Source organism: Bombina bombina, chromosome 7 (genome assembly GCF_027579735.1).
Source record: "Bombina bombina isolate aBomBom1 chromosome 7, aBomBom1.pri, whole genome shotgun sequence".
Lineage (NCBI taxonomy): Eukaryota > Metazoa > Chordata > Amphibia > Anura > Bombinatoridae > Bombina > Bombina bombina.
In genome coordinates, this window is record NC_069505.1 from 172,593,449 (window position 1) to 172,613,606 (window position 20,158).

Genomic DNA, 20,158 nt, shown 5'->3' on the forward strand with positions numbered 1-20,158 from the left:
AACTCAGCCATATAGTGTTCAGTGAATTAAAAATGGAATGTGTATGTTTAACTTATGGTTTTGTTTTTCTTGGAAAGCACTTTGTGTTCAGGCCCTGGTTTAGATGTAGGTTTTTCCTCTATACAATGTTTAGCACAGGCAAAGTGGGGGCTAATTGAGGAAATACCATACCCAACCTCTCCAAACTACAAAGTTCCACAATTCTATTTAAATTATTTATTAAAAAAATAGTTGTTCCCATAGGGACTGGAAAAAGTTTGTAAAGGCCGCTTTTTTTTTAATTTTATATTTTTTTTAACACTATTTGAGTCTCTAATTTCAGATTACAGTCGTGCACAAGCCCATTTACAAGTGGCCTCTGGCCATAGCATGGAAACCAGGTTTACCTGTTCCAGAGGTATTCATGGACCACTTGGTAATTGCTAAATTCTTTTAGCAATGAGGTGCTTGCATTTCTTAAAGAGGCAGTAAACACCTTGTAATTACAAGACAATTATGTTGTGTTGCTACAGAATAACATATCAGACAAGTCTTAATGTTTCCAAAACAAATTTTAAATGGACGTTAACCCCAATTTTTTTTTTTTCTTTCTTTCATGATTTAGAAAGATTGCAATTTTAAACAACTTTCTAATATACTTCTATTTATGTTGCTTCATTATCTTGATATCCTTTGCTGAAAAGCATATCTAGATAGGCGCTGATTGGCTCACCCATGTGCATTGCTATTTCATCAGCAAAGGATATTTAAAGAATGAAGCAAATTGGATAATATAGGTAAATTGGAATGTTTAAAAATTGTACTCTCTCCTTGAATCATGAGAATTTTTGTGTTTAGTGTCCCTTTTTAACATTCTATTTTTTTTTTATTTTTTTTTTTATTTTTTTTTTAACTGCAATTCTTTTCCAATTGTCAAACTGCACCCATCATTTGCCTTATTTGGAGGAGCTAACCAGTCATAAAGTTAGTATAAAGGGACTTGTTTCACAGTTATTTGATAAAGGGTGATGGCCTTAAAGTGACATGAAAAAAAATAAATATATATATATATATATATATATATATATATATATATATATATATATTAAATTGGAAAGTTGTTTAAAATTGCTCTGCTTTCTTGGTATCATTTGAAAGCATACCTAGGTAGGATCAGGAGCTGCTGATTGGTGGTTGCACATATAAGCCTCATGTTGGCTCACCCATGTGCATTGCTGTTCAACAAAGATTCCAAAGAAAATAAAGTAAATTGGAAAGTTGTGTTTTTTTTCTTTCTGAATCTTGAAAGTTTTCATGTCCCTTTAAGAAATCAGCATGGTGCATTTCAGTGTCTTGAGAGTTAGAAATTTATTATAACAGCTAAACTACATTAAAAGGGGCAAGATAAAGCATGAAAATTGCTAAATTGTTTCATTATCTATAACTGGCAGAATATGGCAGCCACCAGCTGCATTCGGCTATTTTTGTGTGTGGATTTCTTATTGGGAAGGTGCAACATGCTAAGATCTCTGCAAATTTAGATATAAGTGTGTTGCACTCTCTCACAAGAAGAAATTCGGTTCTGGTAATCAGAGGTAAAAAGTGTATCTGTGGAATGGGTAATAAGAGATAATTATCTTTATCTTTATCTATCTTTATCTATCTTTATCTATCTTTATCTATCTTTATCTATCTTTATCTATCTTTATCTATCTTTATCTATCTTTATCTATCTTTATCTATCTTTATCTATCTTTATCTATCTTTATCTATCTTTATCTATCTTTATCTATCTTTATCTATCTTTATCTATCTTTATCTATCTTTATCTATCTTTATCTATCTTTATCTATCTTTATCTATCTTTATCTATCTTTATCTATCTTTATCTATCTTTATCTATCTTTATCTATCTTTATCTATCTTTATCTATCTTTATCTATCTTTATCTATCTTTATCTATCTTTATCTATCTTTTCTCCCCTTTTTGTGTCATACAGACCCATCACCGTGTCTCTGAGGAGATGTGGTGGTTGCATGCTGGTGCACAGGACAGCCGCTGCTAACACAGTAATAACTTTCTCAAAGCTTTTTTGCCAATAGTAATGTATTGCAAAACAATGCTTCTATCCAACTAAAGTACATTTCAATTTAGACCATTTTCCTTTACTCATTTTATGGGTATTTTTTGAGTTGACAATCTCTTTAATTATAGTGTCCCTTTAGCTGTTAATTGTTAGAGCTTTTGTTAATTAAGAATGTGAAACGTTATAATTATTCACCCTGAGGCATAGTCTGTTGCCAGTTAAACAATTGCTTCATTGAAGAATACAGTTTAAACCATTGCCATTGTTGTGTGCATCACATGACCACAACATGAATTGGTTGCTTATGTTCATGCCTTGCTGATAAGTACTACTTTGCTTTAACAAGCATCACATTAAATGTTCATACTTTGCTGTTTTGTGCACTTCTTTGTATTTTAAACACATCATCTTACTCCTTTTCTAAATAAAGTTATTTAACTAAATGCATTCTCCAGCCTGCAGTACATCTTTATATATTAAAAAAAAAAAAAAAAAAAATATATATATATAGAAAAGCAACTTTGTTTTCTTGCAAAATAATCACTTACACATTCTCACTGTAGCTATTAGGCGTGTGCATTCGGATGATTTATGGTGGTCTGAGTGTGGATGCTTGTGACATTCGTGTCTTCTTGGATCTGGATTTATTCATGTAAAACTTCAATGTGCTAAGATCTGGATTTGCACACAGTTGCACTTTCACAAGAAAAAAATCCAGCTCCAAAAAGAGCTGAATGCTGTGAGTAGCTGCTTTCAGATCAGCATCATGAATGACCCAAATGCACAAGTATAGTAGCCAATGCCCTCAGGGGGGTAACTTCAGTTGTATTCTGCCTCTTCTGAGAATGGGCAAAATGGACTTTCTTTTGAATTCACTAAACTACTTTTTACTCTAGAAGATTTGACATGAAACTAGTTAAAGCTTCATGTAGAAACCCCAGCCCCCTTGTAGAGCTGTGGTGGGAAGTAATGGACACTGCACAAATTAAGTTTAAAAATAAAAAAAAAAATCTTTTAAAATGATGAATACATTTTGCAATGATTTCTATTAAGAATAACCCACTGCTTATTGTGTGTTATAACAATAATCCCTTTTAACCTCTGCTGATCAATCACTGCGTCATCTAGCAGGGTTCCTATAGGATGCACTCAAGCATCTCTTGGAGGCAGTGCTGTTTTTTGTCTTGAAACCCCAAACTCTTATTTTGTGATGCATATGGATCATGCAAGGTTAAGCAACTTTACAGTTTTACTACTTCTTTCATTTGCATTTTTCTCTTGGTATCCTTTGTTAAATTGCATACCTAGGTAGGCTCAGAAGCAGTAAGGCACTACTGGGTGCTAGCTGCTTATAGGCGTCTGTGCATATGTCTCGTCATTGGCTCACTTGATGTGTTCCCAGTAGTGCATTGCTGCTCCTTCAACAATGGATATCAATACAATGAAGCACATTTAATTGGTAAAGTAAATGGTGAAAGTTGTTCAAATTATGCTCTATCTGAATTCTGAAAGAAACATTTTGGGTTTCCTGTCACTTTTTTATGATGGTTATGAACAGCTGTTGGCACATGGCTTCCATTGGATTTCTCTGACCTATCTTGCACTTCACTTTGTTTCAGTGGTCAATGAAGTCTGGCAGGAACAGACAATCAGACGGCTTCTGCAGCTGGTGGACCTCCCCCTCCTGGACTCTCTTCTAGAAACTCCGCCAGGTGCAGCCCCCAGAACTCAGCCAGTGAATGAACAAGAATTAATTATAACCAGCAATTACCTGGACCGAGAGATCCTCAAGGCATTCAGTGACTCACAGTATGTGACCAGAGCCTGTTTCTGTAACTTATCCCCATGACAATGACTTGCTGTCTGTTTAGTCTCTAAAGCATTTGGCCTCCTCCTACCAAATCAGTGTCATTTTATTACCTTTTTATCCACTCACTAACCATTTTTGGTGCCTTTTTAAAGGGCAGCTTGTGCTAAAGGGACATTCTATTACAAGTGTATATAGCAGAACTGCTTTTAAGAGCCAAAGTGTTGTGTGAGCAGTAAGTTCCAGTTGCTGAAAGTGATGCATTTGTTTCCAATGTAGACTTTAATAGAATTTCCCATTTTAAATTCATATCATTAAATAGTTTAAATTTTTTTTTTTTTTTTTTTTTTTTTTTTTTAACACTCCCATATTTTTTTTTTCATTTGAAACCACAACCCTTTAAAATTGGTTGAGCTTAGAGGGAATTAGATCTCCTTTTACTATCACTTTCTGTATACGCATGTTGCTTTTATCTCTGTGTATTCCAATGCCCAATACTTAGAGATCAATTTAAAAAGCAATATTTGTCTCTCTTGCTGGCAATGGTTTTTATACCTCTCCCTCCCTCTTTTTTTTTTTTTTTTTTTTTCTTTCTGCTTTCTTTCTAATGGCAGGGAGAGTCCACAAATTAATTTGATACTGTTGGGCATACAACACCTGGCTGTTTATAAAACTTTTCTATAGTCAACACTTAAAGGGACATGAAACCCCCTCTTAATTTTTTTTTATTTCATGATTCAGATAGAGCATGCAACTTTTTTTTTTTTTTTTTTTTACAACTTTTTCCAGTTACTACTTTTGTCTAATTTAGTTTTGTTCTCTTGGTATCCCTTGTTGAATACCTAGGTAGGCTTTGGAGCTGCTGATTAGTGGCTCCACATATAGATGCCTCATGTTATTGGCTCACAAGCTCCCAGTTAGTGCATGGTTGCTTTTTCAACAATTAATACCAAGAGAATGAAGCAAAGTAAATTGGAAAGTTGTTTAAAATTGTATGCTCTATCTGAATCAACAAAGAGGGGGAAAAAATGGGTTTCATGTCCCTTAAAGGATTACTTTCTGTTATAATTTAAGATAAACAACTAACATATTAAAGTTAATAAACATTAATTAAAACCTACTGACTTATATTTTCTCCAAAACGAAGTTTCATAACGTTCTAAAAGTTATCTCTTTTATTCGGTAGAGATATGTTAATGAAATGCTATTGATAAAAAGCGTATTTGGGGTAGTTAGTAACAGGCATAGAAAATATTTACTTACAGTGGCCCTTTAAGTATAAACTTTCAGTATAGGTGTGTAGATACTACAGGCAAAATAAGCCGTTTCAAATGCTGAAGTTAAGGAGGTATTGGTAAACAAATTAATACATCTGGAAAAGACCTAGGAGCGCCTAACATAGGCAGAGGAAATGAAATTAACTAACTAAATTAGTTAATTTCATTAACTCTGCCTATGTTATTCGCTCCTAGGTCTTTTTTCCAGATTTATTTTTAGACTTATTTAAGGGTTGGCTATGTCCCCTTTTGCACCCAGGAGCTAGTAGGAACATTGTGTGAGCGCTGTGAGATACCACAGTATCAAAACAAATACACTCCAGCAAGTAAAATGGCTAATTAGGACCAAATTAAAGGATGGTAAAACCTAATCCCCTTTAAAGTATTGGATAACACTCAAAACTCTATTCCTGGCTCCTGGATTTTTGGATTCTTTTACAAATAACTGCTTTTTTTTTTTTTTTTTTTTTTTTTTTTTTTTTTCTCCAACCCCCCCCCCCCCCTCCTTAGGCAATGAACCCTATGCAAACCTAAAATGAAGAGTTGGTTATAGCATTTATTGACAGGCCCTGTATGAAATGTTATATATAAATGTAGTATTAGACATGTGTATTTGGATCCTTCCTTAAAGGGACAGTCAAGTATAAATTAAACTTTCATTATTCAGATAGGACTTTTAATTTTAATCGACTTTCCAATTTACTTTTATCATCAAATTTGCTTTTTTCTCTTGGTATTCTTAGTTTAAACTAAACATAGGTAGGCTCATGTGCTAATTTCTAAGCCTTTGAGGGCTGCCTCTATCACATGCTTTGTAAATCTCTTTTCAACACAAAGAGACAGAAAGTACACGTGGGCTATATAGATAACACTGTGTTCAGGCTCAAAGTTATTTAAGATCTAGCACAATACAATGCTAAATTTAAGACAATAGATAATTAACAGTCAGTCATGTGATCAGGGGGCTGGAAGAAGGTTCCTAGATACAAGGTAATCACAAAGGTAAAAAGTACATTAATATAACTGTGTTGGTTATGCAAAACTGGGGAATGAGTAATAAAGGGATTATCTATCTTTTAAAACTAACAATTCTATGGTTGACTGTCACTTTAAGATCTGTATGCACAGTTCGGCTCTTCAGGCCCGGATTGATTCTTGTGCAAGATCACTACATTAAGATCTGAATTTGCACGTATCTTAACAAGGTGATCTTGCACAATAATCAATCTCGTATCCGGCTCCAAAAAGATCTGAATTGCGCATACGTCTGCATTCGGATCCTAAGGAAGGATTCAAACGCACATTTCTAAATAGTATTACTGCTTTTTGAGAAATTATCTGTCAGTATCCCTATACTTAAATCACTGACTCCTTGAAGTTGGGTCCTAATTCTAAAAAAAAAAAAAAAAAAAAAAAAAAAAATACCCTGATCTGTGCTCATTCATTCATTACTCCATTTGCAGCAAAAAGTGTTCTTCTCCTATATTGACTGACTACTGTATTTGGTTGGATATATTGTCCTTTGCTATTTTCTACGAAATTGCTTTACTCTTTACTTCAGATGCTGGAATGAATGTTCTGATTATAATTTATAACATATTTACGAGCTATAATTTTCACCCCTAATGACTGAAGTCCTCTTCTGGTTGGTGGTTTGTCTGTACAAGATCAGTGATTTTGAGTAGTGGCTCATGATTGTGTGATTGCAATTCCAGTAAAGAACAAAAAAGGTTAGATAACTGACAGTGAAGCGTTGCCCTTGTGTGGGTCACAACTAGTCTCTCCAGCAACTGAATAACTGACCCATTGAATATGGCTGTTTTCATTGTTATATATGCACAGAAACTCTGAATTCCTCCCCCTGCACAGATTTTATGTGGGTTGTAGTTTATTCATAACAGAAGCCTTGTTTCTTACCTTCTGTGCATTTACAGGTCAGATGAGTGGGTTTCTGCTGCTGTGGACTGCTTGGAATTTTTGCCAGACACAATGGTGGTAGATGTGAGTAGAAATCTTCCAGAGCAGCGGGATAAAGATGGCAAGTGGAAACTGCTTCTCTTTGAGACCATTGGCAGATATTATAACCAGGTCAGGGAACCTCTGGTTACAAACCACTTCTTTGACATTCATTCAGGCATAGCTGAACTACTAGGTAAGAGAATGAACTTGGGGAGTTTTTCTGCAGAGCAAGTTTACATGGTTTTTATAAATTATGTGCGTATCTTAAAGGGACATTATAGAAATAAGACTTTCTTATGAAAGTGTAACATAAAAACAGGCCCCCCCCAATCAAAGTGACGTAAATATGAAACTAATTAAACTGTATTCATTGTGTGATTCCTACTAAGGCTGACTGATATATGCTTATACTTATCTGTCAGTGAGTATGTAACTGATGGTGCTAATTTTAGTTTCAGCTTAAAGGGTCAGGCCAAAAATCAAACTGTATATGATCTAATTTTATTAACGTACTGCATAGGACCAGCAGTGCTCTGATCCAATCAACAGCAACAGTGGCATGACGATACTTATAACATTTGAAGGGGGTTAAACACAGAACATTTGTAATTATGGCACTGTTGCTTACAGGTAACATATTACAACATTTTCTTTTTGTCCCTTTTTAAAAAAGCAAGATGTTAACGTGGTGCTTTAAAGGGACGCTGAACCCAAACATTTTCTTTCGTGATTTGGATAGAGCATGACATTTTTAGCAACTTTCTAATTTACTCCTATTAAATTTTCTTTATTCTCTTGGTATCTTTATTTGAAATGCAAGAATGTAAGTTCAGATGCCGGCCCATTTCTGGTGAACAACCTGGGTTGTCCTTACTGATTGGTGGATAAATTCATCCACCAATAAAAAAGAGCTATAATTCTGAACCAAGAAAAAAGCTTAGATGCCTTCTTTTTCAAGTAAAGATAGCAAGAGAACAAAGAGAAATTGATAATAGGAGTAAATTAGAAAGTTTCTTAAAATTACATGCTCTATCTGAATCACAAAATAATTTTTTTGGGTTCAGTGCCCCTTTAAGTCACTGTTTTCAAACCTGTCCTCAGACCCCCAACAGGTCAGATTTTCAGGATCACCTTGGGTGAGAGCAGGTAAAATAACCATCTTTACTAAACAGCTAATTATTTCACCTTTACTCCAGTTCAGAAATCCTTAAAATCTAGCTGGTTAGGGAGGCCCAAGGATAGGTTTGAAAACCAGTGCTTTAAGATAATTTCCCGTAACTTTCTTATTAAGCCATTAATCAGACTTGGGAGTAAGCTCTGTGTGTAACATAGTAATGTTACCTGAATTTAACTAAACAGTATAAAAATCCTTATACAAATATTTGGCCTGATAGTTGAGCCCCTGTTTAAAGGGACAGTCTACCATAGAATTGTTGTTGTTTTAAAAGATAGATAATCCCTTTTATTACCCATTCCCCAGTTTTGCATAACCAACACAGTTATATTAATGTACTTTTTACCTCTGTGATTACCTTGTATCTAGGAACCTTCTTCCAGCCTCCTGATCACATGACTGTTATCTATTGTCTTAAATTTAGCATTGTGTTGTGCTAAATCTTAAATAACCCCCTGTGCCTGAACAGTGTTATCTATATAGCCCACATGTACTTTCTGTCTCTTTGTGTTGAAAAGAGATTATTAAAGCATGTGATAAGAGGCAGCCCTCAAAGGCTTAGAAATTGGCATATGAGCCTACCTATGTTTAGTTTAAACAAAGAATACCAAGAGAAAAAAGCAAATTTTATGATAAAAGTAAATTGGAACGTTGATTAAAATTAAAAGTCCTATCTGAATAATGAAAGTTTAGTTTATACTAGACTGTCCCTTTTAATTGTAGAAAACTTAGTTGCCAAACTTCATAGCCTGATTTTTGTGAGTGTCTGTAGTTGGTAGACTATATTGTAACATTATGTGACCAATTATTTGTATGGTGACGTATGTACCTATGTATATGTAAGGGGTGTGCGACTTAATTTTCCAACTCACCTCTATTCTTTTTAAACCTATAGCCATGTTATGAGTGTGGTAGCCCATTCAAAACTTTTAAAACTATACTTCCTGCTCATGTTACAGCTCTGAGAACTGTACTTTGCACGGAGCGCAACCCAGGACACAAGCTATGTAAATAAACGACTGGAAATGTCACATGTATGATAAGGAATTAAACATGTCACACAGTGAGTTTGTTGTTAGTTCAAAGCTGACATTAGCCTTGAGCAAAAGTGATTAGTATTATATATATATATATATATATATATATATATATATATATATATATATATATATATATATATATATATATATATATATATATGTATGTGCACACACCTTTTTTGTGTTTGCGTTAGTCACAATGTATTAAACGGTGTAGCTAAGCCATTTAAAGGGACATTTTAAACATTCTTGTGTGTATTTAAATGCATTAAAAAAAAAAAGCGCTTTCTGCCCTGCTCCCTAGAAAGGGCCATAAACAAGATCTACAGATCTCATAATGCTGCAAATGGCATAAACCAGCTGTTTGATTTAAACCACTTGCACATTACAGGGTGGTATGTTAGGAAGCACGATTTGTGTATATAAAAGCAAGAGGTGTTTTATTGAGTGGTGTGTTTTTTTTGTTTTTGTTTTTTTTTAAATAAAGGGACAAGAAACCCAAAATTTATCTTCCATGATTTGGATAAAACCTACAATTTTTAAAAACCTATCAAATGTGCTTCATTCTCTTGGTATCCTTTGTTGAAGGAGCAACAATACACATTAGGTGAGCCATTGAAAAGAGGCATATGTGCAGAAACCAATCAGCAGCTAGCACAGAGTAGTGCATTGGTGCTCTTGAGCCTACCTAGGTTTAAACAAAAAACACATAGCGCAACCCACTCTGAACGTAAAACTGTTTAATGTGAATTACAACTAGTAAACAGACAGACAAGCCTGTTTCGTTCTTTTTAGAACTCATTTAGTACTAAATGAGTTCTGTCTGTTTACTAGTTGTAATTCACATTAAACAGTTTTACGTTCAGAGTGGGTTGCGCTATGTGTTCTTTTTGTTTTCACATTCTATTCCTTGGGAGCAGGAACACAGTTCATTGCACCCTCCCATCTACCTTTCTTCTCAACGCTAAAATTTCTCTCTGGGAAGTATTGTTTTACTTATTGAAATATAATTGTATGTCATGTTTTAGGTATTGTGTTAAACCTGCTCTTTTAAAGTTTCATGTTCTAAAGGTTCAGGCCTGTTAGATTCTAATTATATTACATAGAAGCTTTTAGTAGAGACTGAAAAAAAAATATATATATTTTCAGCACATATTTCCTTGTATTTTTGTGGGGTCAGAGAAGCGCAGTCTATTTGATTTTGTATGCTCCTACCTAGGCTTACTTTTCATCAAATGATAAGAAAATTTGAGCAGTAACCCATTATTTTGGTCTGTTTTTCAAAGACAATAAAATGGTTGAGACTTGTTTCTTGAACATCATGTAAGTGTTATGTGCCAGTTGTAAAGCTAGTAGGAAATGGATGCTTGTGCACCACTTTACTCTCGAATCCAACACGGACTGACACATTAATTTACCCCTGACCATTGGAGTAAAAAGTAACACTTAACTATTTGTGACCATACAAAGTGATATCCGAATGTGTATGATGTGTGGGGTTCCCCCCCCCCCCCCCCCAGCCTTTTGTAATAAAGTCCGGTCTTTACAATTCTACACTAATATGCTAAGCTCTGTACACCTTCTTCTTTTCTTCTTAGTAAATGGAAAGACTGAACAAGCCCTAGAAGCCACACAGCTATGCTTAAAGCTTTTGAATTCCCAAAATCGTGAGGAATTTCGACGGCTTCTGTATTTCATGGCAGTTGCTGCAGAACCTACTGAACCCAGGTTGCAGGAAGAGGTATGAGCTCTTGGAATCCCAGAACTGATAGATATATTATATATTTGTGTCTGGAGAAAGAGGTCGGAAATACTTTTTTAAATGGGGAAACATTGGACTATACCTTATGACATATATGCTGAACTGAATTTATAACTTATTTGTCTTCTTCTTTCTTCATCAAAACAAACTATGGGCTGTATAAATGGATCAGCTACAAAACATTTATGCAAAGATAAATCTAGTATATGTCCCTTTTTTTATTTCTTCTAGCTAATTTATCTGAGTATTTATTTACCCCTCTCCTACCTCACATTCTCTCTACTCCATTAGGTGTTTTTTAGGTTTGTTTGTGTTTGTTTTTTTTTTTTTGTTTTTTTTTTATAGTTTCTGTTTAAGATACATTATAATCTAAATGTTCATCCTGAAATAAAGATTAGTTTTTATTAGCTTCAATATATCATTCATTATTGGTTTTGTAATTCTCAAAACTGAATTTGTGTCTGCAGAAATAACATGCCCCTTCACAATAGACATTAAAGGGCCATAATCGTCAACTTCTGGGCTTCAGATAGAACATACAATTTTTTTTTATTTGCTTCAGTCTCTTGGTATCCTTTGCTGGAGATCTATGCTTTACTGGTGCCGAGCTGAACACACTGGGTGAGACAGTGACTAGCAGCTAGCTCACAGTAGTGCATTGCTTCTGAGCCTACCTTTGTATGCTTTTCAACAATGGATACCAAGAGAACATAGAGAAACTGGAAAATTATTGCATGTTCTTTCTGAATCCATGAAAGTTTAAGTTTGCCTTTACTGTTCTTTTAAAGTAAAGGTAAATGTTGAATGAAAGCCCAGATTTTAAAAATACTATTAAAAACAGGGGCACTTTCATCAAAGTTTAGAAAGTAGCCGTTTTGTTTATAAACTTACCTTTTTCTTCTTTTCACAGCCTGGAGATCCTCTCTTCACACGTCAGCAATGACTAATCCGGCTTGACGGATTAGTCATTGCTGACGTGTGAAGAGCGGATCTCCAGGTGGGGGAAGCTGCTCTGGCTGTGAAGAGAAAGGTAAGTTTTTATAAACAAAACGGCTGCTTTCTAAACTTTGAATGAAAGTGCCCCTTTTTTTTTTTTTTTTTTTTTTTTTAATAGGGTTTTTAAAAAACGGGCACTGATTCATCAAACTTGAAATTCACTTTAAGTGTGAGGGAGCTTTATTGTTTTAGTTGATTACTTTGAATAAAACCAATTAAATTGTTATTAACTGTACTTTATTGGAAAATTAATGAAGTTAATCGAATATGAATGATTAACCTATTAAACCGGAGAGAGTTCACCTCACAATTTAATTTCATGGGTGCATCTACCAATGGTTTTAGACTTGTACATCTTTGCAATTTTGCTAAGAATGAGTTTCCAAAGGCCATGAAACCACCCAATTTCTTTCACAGAACATTTATTTAACTCTCCAATTTAAGTCTATTTAAATTTGCTTTTTGTCTTTTTTTTAGCAAACCTAGGTAGCATGCATGTCAAACATTGCTGCCGTCTACTATTTTTTTTTTCTTCTTAAAACGTATATCAAGAGTACAATAACTCGCAAAAACTGACACAGCGTATATACTGTGGACAACTGTACTTGTCAAGTGTTTGTGTTTTTTTTAGTATATTCATATTAGATACTTTTGTTAATAAATATTATTGAAGATTGGCTGGTAGTCCGAACTGAGTTAGCTGGGCAACTCAAAGGGACCAGTATAAGCATAGACACCATTTGTTAGGTATATTCAAATGTGTGTACCTATAATCAAAGTGGTGTTGGGGTTGTGTACAGTTCTCCACAGGATATGTTTTGGCACCCCATTTTGAGCTATATAAATGGTCTGACCGTTTTGCAGTAAGGCTTTTCTTTCATGTAATTGGGGAAGAGTCCATGAGCTAGTGACGTATGGGATATACAATCCTACCAGGAGGGGCAAAGTTTCCCAAACCTCAATGCCTATAAATACACCCTTCACCACACCCACAATTCAGTTTCACAAACTTTGCCTCCTGTGGAGGTGGTGAAGTAAGTTTGTGCTAAGATTTCTACGTTGATATGCGCTTCTCAGCATTTTGAAGCCCGATTCCTCTCAGAGTACAGTGAATTTCAGAGGGATGTGAAGGGAGTATCACCTATTGAATGCAATGGTTTAACTTGCGCGTTATCTATTTCATAGGTTCTCTGTTATCGGTCATTATCTCCTTACCTCCCTTTTCAGATTGACGATATACTCTCATATTCCATTACCTCTACTGATAGCCAAACCAGTACTGAAACGGTTATCTGCTATATGTGGATGGGTGTCTTTCGGTAAGTATGTTCTCATTACTTAAGGCACTCTCAGCTATGGTTTGGCACTTTTTATGTATTTATATAACATTCTAAATATATGTATTGTACTTATATTTGCCATGATTCAGGTTTCAGTATATTTCCTTTTGCAGACGGTGAGTTTCATATCTGGGAAATGCATTTTTTAGGAAAAATGTATTTCTTACCTGGGGTTTAGTTTTTTTTTTGTTTTTTTTTTTGTTTTTTTTTCAATTGACTGTCATTTTAAATTTGCAGGCAGACTTAGGCTCGTGAGGGTGCAAAATGCCAAACTATATTGCGTTATTTTTGGTGCTAAGTTAAGTTCGATGATGCAAATTCGTAATTTTCATTCCTTTCACAATGTTGCATCTTCAATGACGCGAGTGTGTCATTTCCGGATGTTAGCGCAAACATTTTTTCTCTGTGCGCCAAATATTTTCATTATCTTAAACCCCATTCCTATATGCCTCTTGCCTTTTTTCTCTATCAGAGGGCTATGCTGTTTGCATTTTTTTTCCCATTCCTAAAACTGCCATATAAGGAAATTGATAAAGCTTATTTATTTTCAGGTCTTCTTCTTAGGTCTGCAATTTCTTTGGCTGGTGTTGCAGCTGCTTCAACTTTTTGGTTGGATACTTTAGCGCAACAAGTATCGGATCATGATTTGTCTAGCATTGTTAACTTGATTCAACATGCTAATTTAATTTGTGATGCCATTTTTTGATATCATCAAAATTGATGTTAAATCTGTCTTTAAGCTACAAAGCTCTTCTAGCTAAAATAGCTAAATATTGGAATGCTGATATGACTTCTAAGTCCAGATTGCAATCTCTTTCCAAGGTAATAACTTATTTGGTTCACAGTTGGATTCAATAACTTCAACTGTTACTGGGGGAAGAGTTTTTTTTTTTTTTTTTTTGCCTCAGGATAAAGATCTAAGGGTAAATCTAAAGCTTCTAACCTTTTTTGTTCTTAAGGAACAGAAACCTAATTCTTCCCCCAAGGAATCTGTTTCCAATTGGAAGCCTTCTTCAAATTGGAATAAATCCAAGCAATTTAAGAGATCAAAGTCAGCCCCCAAGTCCGCATGAAGGTGCGGCTCTTATTCCAGCTCAGCTGGTAGGGGGCAGATTAAGATTTTTCAAAGATGTTTGGATCAATTCGGTCCGAAATCATTGGATTCAGAATATTGTCTCTCGGGTACAGAATAGGATTCAGAGTAAGACTGCCTGTGAAGATTTTTTTTTTCTTTTTCTCACGCATTCCAGCAAACCCAGTAAAGCCTCAGGCTTTCCTGAAGTGTTTCAGACCTGGAGTTATCTGGGGTAATCATGCCAGTTCCGTTTCAGGAACAGGGTCTGTCTGGGGTTTTATTCAAATCTATTCATTGTCCCAAAGAGAGAATTCATTCAGACCAGTTTTGGATCTAAACTTTTTGAATCGATATGTAAGAGTACCAACTTTCAAAATGGTGACTATAAGGTCTATTCTGCCTTTTTGTTCAGCAAGGGCATTATATGCCTACAATAGACTTACAGGATGCATATCTTCATATTCAGATTCATCCAGATCGCTCAGTTCCTGAGCTTCTCTTTTCCTAGACAAGCATTACCAATTTGTTGCTCTTCCTTTTTGGCCTAGCGACAGCTCCAAGAATCTTTTCAAAGGTTCTCGGTGTCCTACTCTGTTATCAGAGCCGGGGTGTTGCGGTGTTTCCTTATTTGGACGATATCTTGGTACTTGCTCAGTCTTTGTGTTGCAGAATCTCACACGAATCAACTAGTGTTTCTTCGAAGACATGGTTGGAGGATCAATTTACCAAAAAGTTCTTTGATTCCTCTGACAAGGGTAACCTTTTTAGGTTTCCAGACAGATTCAGTGTCCATGACTTTTGTCTCTAACAGACAGACGTTTGAAATTGGTTTCAGTCTGTCATTCCCTTCAGTAGCTTGTGCATGGAAGTTTTAGGTCTCATGACTGCAGCATCAGACGTGATCCCCTTTGCTTGTTTTCATATGAGACCTCTCCAGCTTTGTATGCTAAACCATTGGTGCAGGGATTATACAAGGATATCACAATTAATATCCTTAAATCCCAATGTTTGACTTTCTCTGACTTGGTGGTTAGTTCACCATCGTATAATTCTAGGGGCCTCTTTCGTTCATCCAACCTGAATTGTGATCACAACAGATGCGCGTCTTTCAGGTTGGGGAGCTGTTTGGGGGATCTCTGACAGCATAAGAGGTTTGGAAATTTCAAGAGGCGAGATTACCAGTCAATATTTTGGAACTCCAGGCGATTCTCAGGGCTCTTCAGTTTTGACCTCTGTTGGAGAGAACCGTTCATTTTGTTTTCAGACAGACAATATCACAACTGTGGCATATGTCAATCATCAGGGTGGGTCTCAGTCTTCAAGCTATGAAAGAAGTATCTCAGATACTTGTTTGGGCGGAATCCAGCTCCTGTCTAATTTCTGCGGTTCATATCCCAGGTATAGACAATTGGGAAGCGGATTACCTCAGTCGTCAGACTTTACATCCGGGAGAATGGTCTCTCCACCCAGATGTGTTTTTTTTTGTTTTGTTTTTTGTTTTGTTTTTTAAGTTGTTCAGATGTGGGGGCTTCCAGAAATAGATCTGACATATCATCTAAACAAGAAACTTCCCAGGTACCTGTCCAGGGATCCTCAGACGGAAGCATTGGATGCGTTGACACTTGGTGTTATCAACCTGCTTATATTTTCCCGCCTCTAGTTCTGCTTCCAAGAGTGATCTCCAAAATCATCATGGAGCAATCGTTTGTGCTGCTGGTGGCTCCAGCTTGGCGTCACAGGTTTTGGTATGCTGATCTTGTTCGGATGTCCAGTTGCCAACCTTGGCCACTTCCATTAAGGCCAGACTTTCTATCTCAAGGTCTCTTTTTTTTTTTTTTTTTTCCATCAGGATCTCAAATCATTCAATTTAAAGGTATGGAAATTGAACGCTTAGTCATAGAGGTTTTTCTGACTCCGTGATTAATACTATGTTGCAGGCTCGTAAATTTGTTTCTAGAAAGATTTATTATCAAGTTTGGAAGACTTGCATTTCATGGTGGTCTTCTCATAAATTCTCTTGGCATTCTTCTAGAATTCCTAGAATTTTACAGTTTCTTCAGGATGGTTTGGATAAAGGTTTGTCTGCAAGTTCCTTGAAAGGACAAATCTCTGCTCTTTCTGTTTTATTCCACAGGGAAATTGCTAAACTTCCTGATATTCATTGTTTTGTACAGGCTTTGGTTTGTATCAAGCCTGTCATTAAATCAATCTCTCCTCCTTGGAGTCTTAATTTGGTTTTGAAGGCTTTACAGGCCCCTCCATTTTGAGCCTATGCATTCTTTGGACATTAAACTTTCTTGGAAAGCGCTGTTCCTTTTGTCCATCTCTTCTGCTAGAAGAGTTTCTGAATTATCCGCTCTTGTGATTCTCCTTTTCTGATTTTTCATCAGGATAAGTCAGTTTTGCGGACTTCGTTTAAATTCTTACCTAAGGTTGGGAATTCTAACAACCTTAATAGAGAAATTGTTGTTCCTTCCTTGTGTCCTAATCCTAAGAATTCTTTGGAGAGATCTTTACATTCTTTGGCTGTAGTGAGAGCTCTAAAATATTATGTTGAAGCTACTAAAGATTTCAGGAAGACTTCTGGTCTATTTGTTATCTTTTCTGGTTCTAGGAAAGGTCAGAAGGTATCTGCCATTTCATGGTTAAAGCTTTTGATTCATCAAGCCTATTTGGAGTCGGGTCAAGCCCCGCCTCAGAGAATTACAGCTCATTCTACTAGAGCTGTCTCCACTTCGTGGGCTTTTAAGAATGAAGCTTCAGTTGATCAGATTTGTTCTTCAGGCAGCTGTTTCAGTTTGATTCTTCTGCTTTTGATTTGTTTTTGTTTTTTTCCTTTCATTTATGAGAATAAACATATATTTTGGGTTGTGGAAAATGGCTGTTTTTATCCCTCCCTCTCTAGTGAGTCTTGCGTGGAGTTTCACATCTTGGGTATTGCTATCCCATACGTCACTAGCTTATGGACTCTTGCCAATTACATGAAAGAACCTAATTTATGTAAGAACTTACCTGATAAATTCATTTCTTTCATATTGGCAAGAGTCTGAGGCCCACCCTTGGTTACTTTTTTTTTTTTTTTTTTTTTATTATAAAGCACAATTATTTCCAAATTTCTTTGTTGATGCTTTTACTTTCTTTATGACCCCACTACTTGGCTATTCGTTAAACTGAGTTGTGGGTTTGGTGAGGGGTGTATTTATAGGCATTTTGAGGTTTGGGAACTTTGCCCCTCCTGGTAGGATTGTATATCCCATATGTCACTAGCTCATGGACTCTTGCCAATATGAATGAAATGAATTTATCAGGTAAGTTCTTACATAAATTATGTTTTTTGTTTTTACTAGTGGTCTAGCTACTGTGAGGATTAATCTCTTGTCTAATTTAGTCTTTTTTTTACTTTGTTAGAGTGATAACAGAATGGCCGTTAAAAGAACATTCTGCAGAGCCATTGTGAACATAAAGAGTTTATCGAAAGGAAAGTCTGATCTATTTATTTTGTTTCTTATTGACCATCATAAAGATGTCTTCAAAGTAAGTAAACCATAAAATTCTCACTTTTTTTTTGTTTTTTTGTTTTTCACCAAATATCCCAATTTATATGGGGCCCTTGATGTAGTTGCATTCAACCCTGGTAAACTTCTCTTTGAAAGTTAAAACATTCCTGCTCCCTCTGGGTTTTAGGCAAAGGAAAATCTGACACACAGTGATTTTCTAATCTAGCAAACTTTGTTCCAACATTCAACACTTGCTCCTGGCATGAAGGGGTTAAAAAAAAATGAACTTTTTTTTTTTTTTTTTTTCTCCTCCTTAAAGATCCCTGGGTCCTTGCATAAGATGGTCAGTGAAAAGCTGGTGGCAATTCAGCAAGGGCGAGATCCTGACAAAGACACAGGTAATAACACCAAAATATCTCAAGCCAATTTTATATAGATATGCACATATCTACTTAAGAGGATTTTTTATTTTAGACATTTTTGGCTTTAAGAGATTACTACTATTTTTATTACATAACTTGAAATATATATTACATGGTTTTAATAAAAAAACAATGCAATTTAAAATAAGTTATAGAAATAAAAATTAAAGGGATTGTCAGAACCAGAATTTTTTTAAAAAGAAAGATGATCCCTTTATTACCGATTCCCCAGTTTTGCATAACCAACAGTTATAATACGTGCTTTACCGCTGTAATTACCTTGTATCTAAGCTTCTGCTGACTGCCCCCTTATGTCAGTTCTTTTGACAGACTTGCATTTTAGTCATCCGTGCTCACTTCACATGCATGAGCTCAATGCTATCTATATGAAACACATGAACTAATGCCCTCTGGTGGTGAAAAACTGTCAAAATGCTTTCAGATTAGAGGCGGCCTTCAAGGTCTAAGAAATTAGCATATGAACCTCCTTTTAACTAATACCAAGAGAACAAAGCAAAATTGGTGATGCAAGTAAATTGGAAAGTTGTTTAAAATTACATGCCCTATTTGAATCTTTTTTTGGACTGGACTGTCCCTTTTTTAAGTTACAAAAAAAGTCTAAAATTACAGAAAACAAACCATTATCAAATAAAAAAAAAAATTAAACCTAATCTAATACCCCTATGAAAATTAAAAAAAGCCTCCCCCCTAATCTAAACTAACAATGGCCCTTAAAAGGGCCTTTTGTAGGGCATTGCTCTAAGTTAAACAGCTCATTTGCATGTAGAAAAACCACTAAGTCCCCCCCTAACAGTCTGTCAAATTAACTGAAATAAGGGGGCAGTCTGTAAAAGCTTAGATACAAGGTAATCGGAGGTAAAAAGTGTATTTCTATAAGTGTTGGTTGTGCAAAACTGGGGAATGGGTAATAAAGGGATTATTTATCTTTTTAAACAGTAATTCTGGTGTTGACTGTCCCTTTAATGTTGGGTTTATTTTGAAATTAATGTTAGGATTTTTTATTTTAAAGGGGGTTGCTAGGTTAGGGTACCTAGTAATTAAATTATTTGCGTTGTGGGGGGTTAGCAGTTTAGGAGTTAATAGGTTAATTAGGTGTATTGCGATGTGGGGGGGTTGGTGGTTTAGGGGTTAATATTTTAATTATGCTTAATTTGCGGATTAAGAGTAAATTATTTTGCTATGGGGTTGGCTGTGTGTGTGTGTTTTTTTGTTTTTTGTTTTTTTTTCTTTCATGATTCAGATATAAGTAAATTAGAAAGTTTAACATTGCAGGCTCAGTCTTACAGGGAATGTCAAAATTGAAACCTTCACAATTCAGTTGGTGGTAATTTGTATTTATGTTCTTTTGGTACCCTTTGTTAGAGTAAAGCTAGGTAGGCTAATTGTGGCATAGACGCATTGTCTATACATTGTTGCAAACACTCCTGCCACATGGCTAAAGACCTATGCAAGCTCCATTCTTATTGATTTCTTTGAGGAGTAAACCTAGGTAGATAGCATAGATTACTATAAAGTAGCAGTTTGTGTGACCGCTACTACACTATTGTAGTGCTCTTGCTTGTTAAAAGTATTCTTGCAAAACTGCTCCCATGTAGTGCTCCAGACACTTGTGCACACACCTGAGCCTGCCTACCTGCTTTTCAATACATTTTTATCGAGAACAAAATAATTTATAATGGTGTAATATAACAAAACACTTCTGCTTGTTTGACCCTTTTAAAG

At 35.4% G+C, this 20,158-nt stretch overlaps 1 protein-coding gene across 1 annotated transcript in view; it reads left to right on the plus strand.

The window, feature by feature from the left end:
- DEPDC7 (DEP domain containing 7) overlaps positions 1-20,158 on the plus strand; it is a 67,728-nt gene that overhangs the window by 22,631 nt on the left and 24,939 nt on the right. The window contains exons 4-8 of the mRNA XM_053720409.1: positions 3,686-3,875; positions 7,085-7,302; positions 10,922-11,064; positions 17,905-18,030; positions 18,313-18,391. Of these exons, the coding sequence (XP_053576384.1) occupies positions 3,686-3,875; positions 7,085-7,302; positions 10,922-11,064; positions 17,905-18,030; positions 18,313-18,391 (756 nt within the window). The remainder of the gene's footprint in view (positions 1-3,685; positions 3,876-7,084; positions 7,303-10,921; positions 11,065-17,904; positions 18,031-18,312; positions 18,392-20,158) is intronic.